The sequence below is a fragment of the Sphaerodactylus townsendi genome, linkage group LG08 (assembly GCF_021028975.2).
Source record: "Sphaerodactylus townsendi isolate TG3544 linkage group LG08, MPM_Stown_v2.3, whole genome shotgun sequence".
Taxonomy (NCBI): Eukaryota; Metazoa; Chordata; class Lepidosauria; order Squamata; family Sphaerodactylidae; genus Sphaerodactylus; species Sphaerodactylus townsendi.
Window position 1 is genome coordinate 69,989,398 of NC_059432.1, and position 15,382 is coordinate 70,004,779.

The 15,382-nt window shown below is 41.0% G+C and overlaps 1 protein-coding gene across 1 annotated transcript in view; it reads right to left on the reverse strand.

The window, feature by feature from the left end:
- The window catches only part of PFKL (phosphofructokinase, liver type), a 43,591-nt gene extending 29,443 nt beyond the window's left edge, over positions 1-14,148 (reverse strand). Inside the window, exons 1-2 of the mRNA XM_048505923.1 lie at positions 13,926-14,148; positions 3,448-3,521 (exon numbers count right to left, since the gene is read on the reverse strand). Coding sequence (XP_048361880.1) covers positions 3,448-3,521; positions 13,926-14,031 — 180 coding nt within the window. The 5' untranslated portion in view covers positions 14,032-14,148. The remainder of the gene's footprint in view (positions 1-3,447; positions 3,522-13,925) is intronic.
- Between the last annotated feature and the right edge of the window lie 1,234 nt (positions 14,149-15,382).

The following is a 15,382-nucleotide window of genomic DNA, read 5'->3' on the forward strand; positions in this document are numbered from 1 at the left end:
TAGATTCTCAGTCTGAAGTTAGGAGACAAGAGGCATTTTCACGGATCTAGTACCTGTTCAACTCAGAAGTGCCACTCCTGAGATATTCCTATGAAAGTTTCCTTTGTTAATGGACTTTTGCTTTTGATGGATTGTATTACTGATATTATATGGTGGTTATACTTTGTTAATGGTACTGTTTACTCAGCACTAGTGCTTGTAATGCATAGTATGCTCCTATATTACAGTAATTTTTACATAGGTTACTCGGCTGTCCTCAACTAGGGACAGGGTTTCCCCTGGTATAATGCTCTGTCTTAGGAGGTCAAAGTTTTAAACCATCTAGTTTTGTTGTCCAGCCTGTAAGGTGGAGCCGTTCAGTCAGGCACACAGCTGAGGGAAGCAATGGTATACAGCAAATTTATTGGTCAGCCTGGACTCTTACCCAAAATGCTGGAGTCTGTTTATCTTAATGTGGGGAATTAGTGAGAGCAGACCTTGCATAGAAAGATGCTGGGTATCATTACGAGATCTTTTCCACCAGCATTTACGGAGGTAGTTTCCACAAGAAATCACACAGTCCTAATATAGATACAATTGAGGGTAATGGTCTGGAATAGGTCAGGGCTTCAGGGAATGACGTGATAATTTCCTTATCCTGAAGAAGCAGTCCAGAAAAGCAGAGTTCAATGCCCACACTGAGCTCCAACGAGACAGAGCGAAAGCAGATGGTGCACAGTACAACTGAACCAGGGGTTAGTCCAGAAAACACTGGGCACTGACTGCAGGGTGGACAGCTAATTTATTGGGAAAATTGGGCCTTCTAGCCATGCTAAGAGACCTGATCTTCCCAGGACAAAGGCAGCTCTTGTCCTCCACAAGGGGGACAAAAGGTGGGCACTTGGCTTAATGGTCTAAGCCCAGGGAGTGCCTGGAAATGATTAGATTTTGTGGTGGAATTGATGTCATGACAGCTTTGGGATAATGCCAGTGGAGATGAAGGTGTCATTTTAGAGGTTAGTCAGGAAATGAGAAGATGAGATCAATGTTTAGAACAAGACAAAGCTGACAGGAACATTGATGAAATTAGTTAGCATACTCTTGGTTTTACTGAGACAGGTGTGTCATGGTCGAAGTGGGAACTGGCTTTCCCAGGCTAGAGGCTTTGTCTTTTCTGAATTGCTTCAGGAAAAGGTGACGCTGCTATTTGCAAGTAAATGCTGGCAGAGGATCTTGCCCAAAAAGGTTTCTGTTCTTATTGGTAACACAGAGCCAATGCAGAGATGGCATCCATCCTGGCACTGCATTGCTAGGCCACCTCTAAGGCTGGCAGGATAGGCAGAACTGCTGCCCTAAGAAAACAGGCCTCCCCCACCCACCATGAGTCTGTCTGGTAACAGAACCTTGTGGGTCTCCTCTCCCACACTATGTGCTATTAGACCATCAAGTTTTTTTAGCCAACTACATACCACCCCAATTAGCAGTGTGCACATGCTCCCAGTGCCTGAACTTGCTGCTGTATCTCAGCCGGAAGTACTATTAGAACCTGCATATTGCTGCTTTTTTGGTGTTATCTAGTCTACTATTTTAATTTAGCTTTAATCCATGAATTTATTTAGTGTGTTTTAAAATTCACGTTACCCACCCTCAGCCCTTCTATGCAGGGGGAAGGAGGGCTATAAATATAAGTAAAAATAAAATAAATAGCAGACAGATTCCCATGTAAGTGTAATTTGCAATAATATTTGGTTCTAACTTGATCACTATATTCTCCCCCATTCTTTCTCTTGCCCCATGGCCTTTAGCGGAATTTGCTAGTACTGTCATGATTTAGGTTGTATAAAACAAACTGCTTCATCTGGCAAGTTCCCTGTGCTGTGATCATTGGTTGAACTGTTACATTCCAAGAGCCAGTTTACTGAATAACTATTCTGGCTATTTGTGGAATGTGCCTTCCGATATAGTTCCTAGTCGTAATGGATTATATGAGAAGAGCGCTTTAAAAAATTTCAACCAGGATCCAGATGGCCCACTAGGTTCATATGCATACCTTATTTCCTTCCCAAACCCATGCATATCTATACTAGAAGCAGCTCCCCTGAGCCCCTAAACTGTTCTCTAATCTCACCTCTCAAGTCAGAAAGAAGTCTACTACATCTGCTTCCAGTAAAGTTGAAGAATTTTGAATTCTAGATTGTGAATCCCCCCCCCACATTTCTTTCTTCACTTCATTTATACCCTACATCTCCCCAAAAGGAATTTGAAGCAGCTTACATCGTCCTCTTGACTTCCATTTTATCCTCACAACCACCTTCTGAGGTAAGTTAGGATGAGGCCCAAGTCACCTAGCAAACTTCAAGCTTCCATGGCACAGTCAGTCTCCCAGATCCTAGACCAGTGGTGGCGAACCTATGGCACTCCAGATGTTCATGGACTACAATTCCCATCAGCCCCTGACAGCATGGCCAATTGGCAGGGGCTGATGGGAATTGTAGTTCATGAACATCTGGAGTGCCATAGGTTCGCCACCACAGTCCTAGACTGACATGCTAACCACTGTACTACACTGCCTCTCAATTACCCATCCCTGTTGTAGCAGTTTCTATATTCTGTTTCACATAAGGGTGTTAATAGATTATATATTCCTCTGCCACAGAAAAAAGCATGACAGACCTTCTTTGTTGTAGAATGCTCCGCCTGGTGCTACTGCCTACTTAGCACTGCTCTCCCCATCTGTTTGAAAGTCAAGATACATTTTGGCATAAATGCTCTTGTATCAAAGTACCGTGGTCAATAATGCACAGAATATGGTTTTGAAAAAGGCATTGCGAAAAATGAATTATAATTCTCATATTCGTTCGGGACTATATTCTAATGCAGAAGCATACAATTTTCTTAACAGCTGCACGTCAACTGGCTGAATGAACATCTTTATGTGAAACAGAGTGTAAGAACAGACCTCCAGATGAACAGCCTGATGCTTTATCAGCATCTCAATAAGGCCTAGGCCTGGTTCAAACTCTATTCTCCCTACATGAGATTGCACCTCCTTTGCCCACTCACCTTGTATACTCAACCCACCTATTAACACCATCACATTCCATGCATTGACATAGGACATAGGTGCATAAAACACAACATAAGCAAGCTCACACTGCACCCTCCATCTACCACCAAGAATCCAGGAATCAAGTCTGGTTAATGTATATTGGATTTTACGTAGATATTTAACTAGCGGCATTTCAGACAGGATTGTAGCTCTTGGGAGTGAAGGAGGGAGGTGAGATCTTCTCTGGCTGTATGTAAACGAAATGCATGGTACAGTAGGATCCAAATCAGGATCCAATTTAAGTCTTACCACTCTCAAAAATCTCCCTGGAGGAGTACAACAGTTTTTAAGACAACACTATATCAATAATCAATATATCAAGAAGAAATGAATTTCAAAGGAGGAAAAGAAAATTGAACCTCATAGATCAGGAATACTTTCGCTCCAACATATAGTCCCATGCGAGTCACAGCTCGGACAGCAGCATTCATACCTGCAAAGATGGAGCACAAGGTATAACAGTGTTTACAGCCTGAACCAACCTGGTACAAGCTAGTTTTGCTGTTGAATAACTTTCATTTACAAAGGGTCATGGAGCAAATGTTCTCTAGTGAACTGATTTTTAGGTTCCTATCCTTCACCTGGCGCCACCACAAAAGCTTATAACCAGCATTAGATGACAGAAAAGAAAAATCACAGTACGGCATCAGGGGCATAAAAGGCCAGCACTGCTAAAACTCCTTAGAAGGCCTACATGCAGACATTAAGACAAGAAAACAAGCACAAGGGGATGAGAATGTATGCAATGGGCATGAAACCCCGGGAAAATTACACTGCACATTGAGAACAGCAACGGTATCTAACTAGCTGGCCTCCTTTCCCCCTTCCTTCCCAGCCAGCGTGGTATAATGGTTAGGAGCAGGGGACTCTTATCTGGAGAACTGGGTTTGATTCCCCATTCCTCCACATGACTGGTGGACTACTATCTAGGGAAGTGGATTTATTTCTCTGCTCCCACACATGAAGCCTGCTGGGTGACCTTGGAAATTCTCTCAGCCCCACTATCTCACAAGGTGTCTGTTGCAGGGAGAGGAAAGGAAGGAGTTTGTAATTCGCTTTGAGAATCCTTTCAGGAGAGAAAGGTGGGGTATAAATCCAAACTCTTCTTTTTATTTCATCTAGTCATGGTGTGAACGATGAATATATGGAGATTATACTTTCAAATGCTAGTGTTTTATTCCCCTTGCTGGAGCTCAATGGTACCAAGGTGTGTGTGAGAATGTTCATTGTTGATTTAATCTATTGCTATAAGCTGCCTTGACCCTGTACGGGGAAGCATGGCCTGTAAGTTGAAAAAAATGAAACATTAGAAAACGAGACGGCATAAAATCAAACCACACAAAGCTCTGGGAACTGGTATTTGGATTCTGACACAATTAATTTAATTGCAGGCCTAGGCCTCTACTGAGCCAGCTGTGAAAATAGGACACTCACATCCAATCCAGTTCTGGGGATCCCGTGATTAGAAAGAAAACAATAATGTCCAAAAAGCTTTAGATGACATGGAATGTGAAATACAACACCCATTGGGGACTCAGAGTCCAACTTTGATGAACTCACAAAGGAAATATTCTTCATAACAGCAACTCAAATAGGTACTGATTGTTGTTGGAAGAGTCAAGAAAAAAGGAAAGAAAAAACTCCAGAAATGAGCCACTCCCCAAAATATTTCTATATGAGCCACTGCAGAAAAATATTATTTTGTTATTTTGTGGGGGAAACTGTTGACAGTTCTGGAGGAAGTGGCATTAATGCATTTGAATAACTTTATTTCAAGGTTAATATTTATTACTGTGTTAACTTCAAAAGGGATGTATTGCAATTGTACACATTTATAGTACTATTTCACGCTGGATCAGTTTCTGCTTCCCAAGTCTAACGCAGCCCACCACTTGCTCAGAAAGGCTTTTCTGCAACCTGGCTAAAACTTCAAAAAATAAAGTGCTTCCAAGCACCTGGCAGGATACAATATAATGCTGGTTGGCCTCTTTTCAGTTTGACATGTCATGCACATGTTGTACATTCAGCTGTATGAGATGCAGATGAATTGGCTTTAAATGGTTCCAAACTGCAGGCTTTATATCTGAACCTTTTCTTAAAAGATTACGTTGGAATCAAACCAGATGTGGGAAAATATTAATGAACTGAAAAAGATCAAAAAAAGTTTGCTTGTTTGGCTCCACTCACATCTCATGTCCTTAAATAAACCACACACCGCATTCTGCCATGTTACCACATATGACAATATTGAAACAATGAAAGTTGGTTTCACAAATCATCATCTCGTCCCTAAGAGGAACCTGAAACTTCCCACATTGCTTTCCAATTCTGAGTGGTATTTTTTTCCACTGTACATATGACAACTGAAGCCAGGAAACTTAAACTGACATTTCTCCCAACAGGGTCTCCTTCTTCCTTAATAAAGCAACATGACAAGAGTTTGGCAAGATCTTTGTACATTTGGTTGTTTGTATCCATCCCAAAGTCCCATAAGTTCAAGAAAATTTATGGATCAGAGTTTACTTGCCCTGGACTGAGAAAGAGCAACAACTTTATTTACTGCCTCGTTTCCTGCACTACTTTTGCTCTTTTTGTAAGCATGCAAGATCAACCACAGCCAACATACTTTCCAGAGCCTCTCTGAGTAGGTGACAAACCTCATTGATGAGGGAAAGCGGTTAACAGCACCCTAGGTTCTCCTCTCCTCATGCTATTGCCATCCCATAGAGTCAAGTAGGTGAATGGAAAGTTAGAATGTCCTCCCAGACTTGAGACCTTGACCCTTATGAGAGAGATTCCCGGGGTATACCGGCCCCTCCCATGACTACTTCCCCACCCACCCAGGTTGACATATAGAAGCTACTGCCAATCAGGTAAAGGAGGCAGGGCAGACATACACATCAGAGACAGGTGTCCATTTGCATCTGTGTAATCTCCATTCCTTACTGTCAACATGTACAATTAAAACATAAAATGTCCTTGAGGGACCTTGAAATTAATACAAAAATATGCACCTAAGTACCATTTAATAGAACTTAGGCATTCAAGCATGTCTCATTTCTCTGCAATCCAGCACGTATTTAGAGACATACTGATTTTACTGGAATTCAAATTCCATTGAAATTGTGGTATAAATTGTAGTCAGAGGCCAAGATCCCTTGAAATCTGATCACTGTATTTTGGAAACTGTTCTTCTAAAAAAAAATAACAGTACATAAAGTTTTTTGTGGACTGAGTACAGATACCATCTAGCAAGGCTATGATTATTCTATTGAAAGCCATGCGGTCAGCTAATTATTTACTTTCTAGAAGTGTGGAGATTCTAGTCCTAGCTTGAAAAAAAGTGAACATTGGCAAATGCTGGATAGGTCATTCTTATTGTGTTATTTTTTTAAAGTTCTGCTACCACCAGTTGTGGTAGGTAGAAGAAGGGAGTAAACTGAAGACATTACAGGTTAACCAAGAGATAATTCTTAAACCTAATATCTAAAAGCAAATGTAAGTTTTGATACCAGCTTCTATTTATCTTCCTTTCCCTAGGAGAAGTGATTTTGATAGAGGAGAGTGTCTCAGTTTTCTAGGGAATGCTACTCAATTCTCATCACTGTCTGGCATGGAACCAAAGTGGGTAAGCTTCTTATGATAATTTGATGTTTATCAGAGAGATGACTGCCAAAAATACTTCTTTTTTTGGCCTTCCCTTTTGGGCTGTTGTGAAAAAGACAACAGGGGATGGGTCAGTATGAGTTATTGATCTTTTAATTTTAATCCAGTGACAAAGTCTGCAGGACTGAGATGTTCCACCAAGCCAATGGCTGAGAACAGCGACTATTTCCATCTTGCTGGCCTCCTCCCCCTCCCCCACCCCGCCCCAGTCCCTTCCTTTCCCCCATTCTTATATTATTGTTTTTTCTTTTCTATTAGAATTTTAATTGGTCTGCCCTTTCCTTTTTGACTAGTCCCTGTGTGTTGTTTTTGAAGTACCACAGAGTTTTGTTAATTGGGGTTTGAATCTTATTCATATATTACATTATATATTTTAATAGTTATGATTTTTTTCGTTACCGATGTGCAGGGTAAAAAACTGCCTTTCCCCCATCTCTTCTCCTAGAAGCTGGCAGGGGAGCCAGAGCTTGCTTTTCTGCACCACAGGAGTAATTATGAGCAAGGAACAGGCAGGCAAGGTCAGGGTTCCCATGGTAGCATGACCGAGGGTGAACCGCTGAGGCTGGCGTCACAGGCAGAATGACACCGATCAAGGCGTAGCAGAGATCAAGGCGTAGCTAGATCAAGGCATAGCAGAGAACACTGTCTTCTTCCAGAGGAGGACTGATCCACTCTGTGTATCTATCTACTTGTTTCTGCTGGTCCCAGGAGGACAGGAATTTTTTATTTTATTTATTATTTTCTAAGTGTATGTCAGCTGTGAACCACTGTAACCTATAGAATTTTATTTATGTTTGTTAAAAACTGTTCATGGAAGTGGGGTGGAAAGAGTTGAGGGAAAATAGAGTTTCACAAGGTACCTCACTACTCTCCCACGTGGCTTGTGCTTTGCCCGTTCATCCTGGCAGGCTGGTGTTGGAACTGCATTTAAAATATCAGGAAAAAAAATGCCACTAAGCTATTTTGCAGCAAAAACAACTAAAGATTCCACTTAACAACTTAGGCTAATAGCAATTCTGACGAACGGGGCTAATATAGAAGCAAACAAGTACTGAGATACTATCATCATCAGAAGTAAGGCATGTCCCTCCCCATAGGATCAACCAGTGCCCCTTGAGAAGAATCACATTTACTCAGCCTGAATAGTTGAACTGAAAAAACTTTATTTTTCTCCTATCTCTTTTGTAGTGATTTATTTTCTATTATATTTATATACATATTTTTGGTATCAAAAAAAATCAAACTTCTCTTGAATGTAATAATATCTCATGCTGTTCCAGCATACAGTCCTTGTAAGAATTTCTGCATTCACCAGAACTTAGTGTCTGCATACTTTGCATAAACTAATCTGCATGAGGGAAAATGAGCAGTTGGTGATTTTACTTTATTATTGTGTATGAAATCCCAGAGAGGAAAATGATACCCTTTCTACAGTTCAGTACCTTGACTCTTTGATACAAGGTCCCATATCGACAGACCACAGCAAGAAACATGGGTACCTTAGGCTTCTGATTCAAAAAGGCAATGGAGGCATAAATTCATATCCCACTGAAAAACAGCAGTGCAATTCGAAGGACAACCACATCTTTCTAAGCCCACTGACTTCAAAGGGTGTCATTCTGATTAAGAATGTACTATCTGGTACCTAGATTAGCTATAAATACCACACCAGATAGGATAGAACTGCACACTTACACTAAGATACAAGTAGCAAGTACAAACTAGCATGGGTGAAAACAATGACCAACACTTTTTGTTCAACTAAGCATGTACTTGAGTTTCTTTTTCTCTTCCCACATAATATGGCTAATCAACAGTCTAAACAGACCATTAATGGCAACTAATTGGCCATATACATCAATCACCAGCTTCCCAGTCAGTTTGGTGACTTCAAAGGTTTGTTTCCTTTGACAAACTCCTCCATGAAGTCCCTGAATTCATTTAGCAGTCATAGGAGAGAAGAAATGTGTTATCATCTGATTAAATAACTAGTTAAACAGCAGAAAGGCTAGGGAAAAAGACAGGTTTCACAATGGAAAGTCATGAGGATTGGGGTTGTTTCTTACATTCAAACAATCTGTAATTTGGAATGACACTGAGATGCTGAGGTTTGCAGATGACAATGAATTATCCAGTATCGTGAAACTCTTAAGCAGACAGAGGAATGGTGTGGCATAATGGTTAGAGTGTCAGATTAGGATAAGCAAGTCTGAATCCCTTGCTCAACCATGAAGGTCTGCCAGGTGACGTTGGGTCCATCACAACCTATCAGCCTAACCTATTTTCATAAAGTTGTTGGTGTGAAGACTAAGCACAGAAAGGGAAAATGAAGTGAAAAGCCACTTTTGGTCAGGGAGACAAATGGGATACAAATAAAAAAATATATAAATAACAATAACAATAATGATAAAAATAATCAACTGTAAAGAGTTTCATAATATTATCTCCAAGTTATATGATGAATGGGCAAATTAGAGTAAATGTAAGAGAGCATAAAGTTATGCATATCAGGACAACCAAACCCTATACATACATAGTGAACTCTTTATTACTATACTCAGGACACACTGGTGGCGGGAAAAGAGAAGATTACACACTAGGAATGATTAAGTAAAACCACCAGTACATAATGCCTTTATACAAATTTGTGGTGTGGTTGTATCTATACAGTTCTGGCTGCTGAATTTCAAAAATGACTGGCAGCATTGGAAAAAGGCAACCAAAAAGGACAAGGAATTGGAACATCTTCTCTATAAGGGAAGGCTGAAACTTTGAATACTTTCTAGTGCAGAAAAAAAAAAGATGGGGGAGGGGGGTGGACAGGGAAAGTCATCCGAGTTATGGATGTACATAAAGGTGCTTGCCCAAGAGCACCCAAAATCCTGCCAAAGGCACAGCTACTATCCTTCGAAAAAGGCAAGAGATACTGCTTGAAACCTTGGCTGTCCTGCCACATTCCTGGCCCTTTGAGAGACAGCATGGGCAATTTGCTAAGGGCAAGTTTGCAAACAGGGTTTACCCATACTAATAAGAAGGTCTGCACAGGAATTGCTTCAGGAAAGGAACTTCCTTACACATTTGCCTCCATAAGAATGTGCCAAAATCTCTGAGTGAACACTCAGATGTACACATATGCCTCAGAACCACAGCAGGGATATATTTACCTTTTCCACACCATATAGAACACAATCATTACTGCTTTAACTTAATACTGTTCTACTGAAACTACCTTTATCCATTTCCACTTAAAAACTTGCAGTACTAAATGCTCATCGACTGAAAATTTACTTGTGGTCCCTGACAGTCTGGCTGGCCTAAACCAGGGCCAGGGTTTTTCTGAATGGGCAAATTCCTGGTGGAATGCTCTGTCTAGTGAGACCAGGTCCCTGTGGGATTTGATGCAGTTCTGCAGGACTGGTAATGTTTTACCAGGCACATGGTTGAAACAACATCTGACCTCCTCACCTTCCTCCTTTCCTTCTGTTGTGATTTTTACCAAGTTAGGTGGAACTTGAAACTTTCATCACCATCTTGGAATCTGTAGAAATTATGTGTAGTTTTAAAATGTATACATTTTATTGTGTTTATTATTGGGTTTAGACTGTGTATATATTTTGTTGGAAACCACCCAACCCGAAGTGGTGGGGCAGTATAGACATTTAATAAAACAAAATAAATATGTTGTATTATATATAGAACATGGGCAATAGCAATGTTAAAGATTAGAATCGAGACATGCAAAAGCCAAGGGAGTAATAAGTAAGATTAAAGGTCAAAAATCTTTGCCAACTGATTGCTTGCGAGGTTGCAACATGTAATCCCACCAGTGAAATAGCAAAATGAGTTAATAATGATTTCAAAGGCACACAACAAAGAATGTGGGTTATTTATATGGTGGGGCTATAAATGTATGGTATTTCACAGATAAGGTTGGTGCAATGTTTTTTTCGTCAGCTGAAATTGGACAGATTACTTTACTACAGATGACCACAAAAATGTAGAGCACAGAGAAAGCTGTATAAGGGCAATTCCAGTTTAATTCTCAGGTTCCATCAGTTTCTTAAGATTTTTTTTTAACAAGTGAAAACTAAACTGACTCAGCCTTTACACTGGAACATGATATGTTTCTATAGATGGATATAGAAAGTTAACGGTATAATTTATAAGAGACAGAAAATATAATGAGGCATTTTTCTAACACACAACCAAGAGCTAGCATGAGCTTTGATTTGTATGCCATAACAGATATTCTAAAATATTGACGTTTAAGATTTAATAATTACAAAAAAAATGTCAAACACTGTGATTGACTACAATGGAGAAAATCTATTATTGTCCCACAGATTCAAAAGACAGCTTACTTCCCTAAAGGGCCAGCAAGCACTTTGATGTGGCAAAAATAGCTCCATGTCTATTGTTAAGCAAGTTCAATGAGGATCTTACCTGGACTATTCCATTTAATATACATGTGACCTTGATGTACAGAGGGAGGAAAACTGATGCAGCAGCCACACAACTGCAACAGTCTACATCAAAATAAGCCCCATTGTACCAGAATAGCCATTAACCACATATACAATTACATAGGAAACATTTGGGTAATCGAGGCACAGGTGTAACAAACAAGAGACCTTTAAGCCTGTTATGGGGATATAGACAGGAATCACAGAATGGGCACATGTACACAGAACACATGTACACAGTCCATGTAGACACATGTACACAGAACAAATAAGAGGGGATTGAATCCACACTGGCATATCTGGATAACCTCATGGTTGGATCTATGTCAAAGGAGCCCTATTATTAGCCTGCAATATATTTACTTAAGTTAGCAGGAGTTGTACTTACCAGTTATTTTAACAGAAGAAGCCTGCTGATTGAATAGACAAGTTTAGAACTATGGAAATTAGTATTGCCAACTGTCTTCCCATGATCTGGTTAAATGAGAGTTTGGACCCAATGGCTCTGTAGCAATAGGAACAATTATCAGTACTTTTTCCTTGATGAGTTTGCAAGTTCACACTTTTCAAGCGCCAGTGAACTTTGTAGTTAGAGATGCTCTCATCTTGGAAAGTCAGTTAAAATAAATACAGAAAAAAGTTAGATTAATTAGGACATTAAGAGTCGACACTGGCCTTGCTAGGTCACATGTAACTCATATACATATGTTGATAGTCTTATTTGACTTGTGTTGATTATCTCATATTTAGTTATGAACCAATCAATTCTCTAGATATAATCAGATGATTATAAAGATCGGATTTAGAAAAATATAAGGACTGATATTTTTCTAAAAATAAGCACTCCTGTGACAAGCAAATATCTCTGGCTGGAAGTCTCAGAAAAACCTTTATAGCCTGCTTTTCACTACCTTTAACGTGTCTCAAAGCAGCTCAAAATTGCTTTCCCTTCCTCTCCCCATAAAAGATGCCTTGTGAGATACATGGGGCTGAAAGAGTTGTGAGAGAACTGTGACTAGCCCAAGGTCACCCAGCAAGTTTCCTGTGGAGGAGTAAGGAAACAAACCTAGTTCAATAGATTAAAGTCCACTGCTCATAATCACTACACCATGCTAGTGTATTGCTTAAGGTGAGATTTCTAGGACAACTTGGGCTTTTTGATAATTCCTAAAAGCAGTGAGACAAAAGTTAAAATCTGATTTGTTTTTTAAAAAGCTATTACTTGCTACAATATGTACAATAAGCTATTACTTGCTACAATATGTACAATATTACTTGCTACAAAATGTTTAAACAACACTAAAAACTGCACAGGTTTTCGGTCTGGTTTGACACTGAATAGTTCGGAGAACTGAACTCTATCCCTTACTCTTTCATGTTATCATTGTTAAAGGTTGTACATCACCTTTTTATTGATAAATTCTGGAGAACTCCTACCGCTGCTAAAGATTTTGCAAGGTGGCAAAGTCTTTAAAACTGCGTAATTACTAGAGTCACTCCTAATGGACGATGTGAGAGGGAATGTTTTGTTACAACGCCACAATCAATGAATACCCCCCCCCAATATAAAAGAATCATACTGAGAGTCTGTGTAGTTCCTGATAGTTCATTCTTAAATATCCTTTGAAGTCAATAGGCTCAGAAGGGTGCAATTCTCCTTGGAATGGAACCTTCAGTCCAAAGAACTTGACACATTTGCTCAGCAACCCTAACCACCATTGTCATCATCCTTCACTGATGCCCCAAGAAAAGCCCCTGCTCACTGCTCTGAGACATGTGTTGCAGGGATTTGAATGCTGTATAAGGACCGAGGGGACACGGGTTTAATTTCCATTCACTCATGAAACTCACTGGGTAACTGGGGATCAGCTTGCATCCAATCTAACCTACAGGGTTATTGGGAGGATAGAGGAGGCAAGAAGCATATAATTTGGCCTGAGCTCCTTGGAGAAATGGCATACCAAAAGCATGATACAGAATGGGAGAACTGCTTGTTTCTGCTCCATGAAAAGGAGGAATCTATTCAGCACATGCTCAAAAGCTCCTGATGATTGCTTCACATACTCTGAAGCTAAGCCTGAATATTAAAACTACACTCTGGACTCAGAGCTCTGTCCCCTGTCCAAATAGCTGTGTGCACCCCAGCAACACATGTAAGCAGCCAGACCCTGAGGCCTTTCTATCATGCCCAACATCACACACAAAACACACCGTTGTTGTTGTTGGTTGCTGTACAATTAGGCAGATAAAGAGTTCTGAAGATTGCAAAAAAAAAAAAGCTCTATTATTTTGTGACAGCTGGGGGTGATTCTCATCAAAGCAACACTCCCAAAAATATCTTCTGGGAGTTTGGGACTCGTTATAAATCCAGACACACAAACACAAGAAAGGGAAAAGGGCATCTGCGGGGACAGCTCCTCAAGGGCAGCTTTGAATCTTTCAAGACGTCATCCATTTCTCTGGCGTTGATTAAAGAGGCCTCCCTTTCCCCAAGGTACTGGACCACCGAGACGTCTCGCCAGCCAGGGCTCCATTACTCAGGCCTAGTCCACTGTCTACCCACTTTGCCTCCATATCGTGTGTATCTGCACGTTCGACTTGGCAACACGTGACGCTGCTTGCGCCTTAAGCACGGGCTCGTGCCCCTCTCCTGGAAGGGCGGGGGAGGAGGCTAACGAGCGCGAGCCGTGTCCTATTCCTCAACTGACCTTGTGCATCCCCGCCGCTGGTGAGCACGGCCAGAGCCACGCCGGCGCCGGCCATGCGCAGCTTCTCCAGGTCCAGCGCCTCCGAGCCCAGTCCAATTCCCGCCATTGTCCCGGCCGTTCTCGAAGCTCAAGGACTCCGATTGAATGACAGACGCCAGGCACACCAGGAGCAAACCCTGAACCCCGGTCCCTTTCAGCCACGCCTCTGCCGCCCAACCTCTGGCTCCGCCCGCAGGAGGCGGGGCTACCTGGCTGACGTACCCACTCCGAGGCTTTCATCACCTGATGCCCCCTTCTTGCAGTGTCATAGTTCTGCCTTGTGCTGCAGTCATCTGGGGGAGGCGGGGAGGGGGAAAAGGTTGCATATTTGTAAAGTGCAATTTTTAGTACATTATTTTAGAGGTAAACGGGCCAGAACTCGGTAGGGCTTGTTGCTACCAAGTAGACGTTCATAGGCTTGCACAAATTCGCTTCAGGGATGCCATGGAGCTCAACATCACACAGTGAAATAAAGTGCATTTATATAGAGGTAAACGGGACAGAACTCGGTAGGGTTTGCTTCTCCCTAGTAGGTGTACATTGTCTATCACAACTTCGGTTCAGGGATGCCATGGAGCTGAACATCACAAGCTTGTTACTATTTCAGTCCATGCTTGTTTGTTCCTGAGGATTTTATACATTTTATACCCGCTTCACTTATGTATTGTCATAGTGAGGTGCCATGAGACATAAACTATATGCCTGGTACAAAATATTTCAGTCCTTTTACTGTGCATTTTCATCCAAGAAATGCTGATTTTGTTTGCTCTGCCTAGTCAGGGGTCTCCTGTGACTCACTAATTTGGTATGGTACTTCCCATTTCTGTTCTGGTTAATATTTGCAAAGATTCCTAATATAACCAACCAGTAGGTGTCAATCATTGTCCACCTTTCCACAGCTAAGTTACTTTAATCCTCAGAAGAAAATATACTTGCCTTGCTGATAGGAATGCCATTCTGATACCTGAAGTTACAATAAACATTTGAAACCTCGTCGTAGGAGCTGTAAGTGTGCCTCTGTGCCTGTGCCTCTGACAGCTCCTATTCAGGCTGGGTGGGTCTTCACTCATCAAACCCTTAAGATGTAGTTCCAGAAAGCAGACAAAACTGCAGGGTCATCCATGCAATGGGAAACATACAGGATGTTCTCACTCTTCAAGGTCTATTTGGGAAGTTTCTGGTTTGTTTATGTGAATTAATCCATAAAGCACAATGAGAATAGGTCGGGATGTGTCTGATATTAGCAGGTTTATAACTTAAAACCTAGTCCTTTATCAATGTATGTTACTGACATAAACTTACAGAAAAGGCAGACAGTATATCCATAAGGAAACAAAAAATAGGATGGCCAAATAGATCAACACATCCTAGCACTCACAAGACTAATCTCTTCCTAAGATCACAGAAAAAAATCAGCT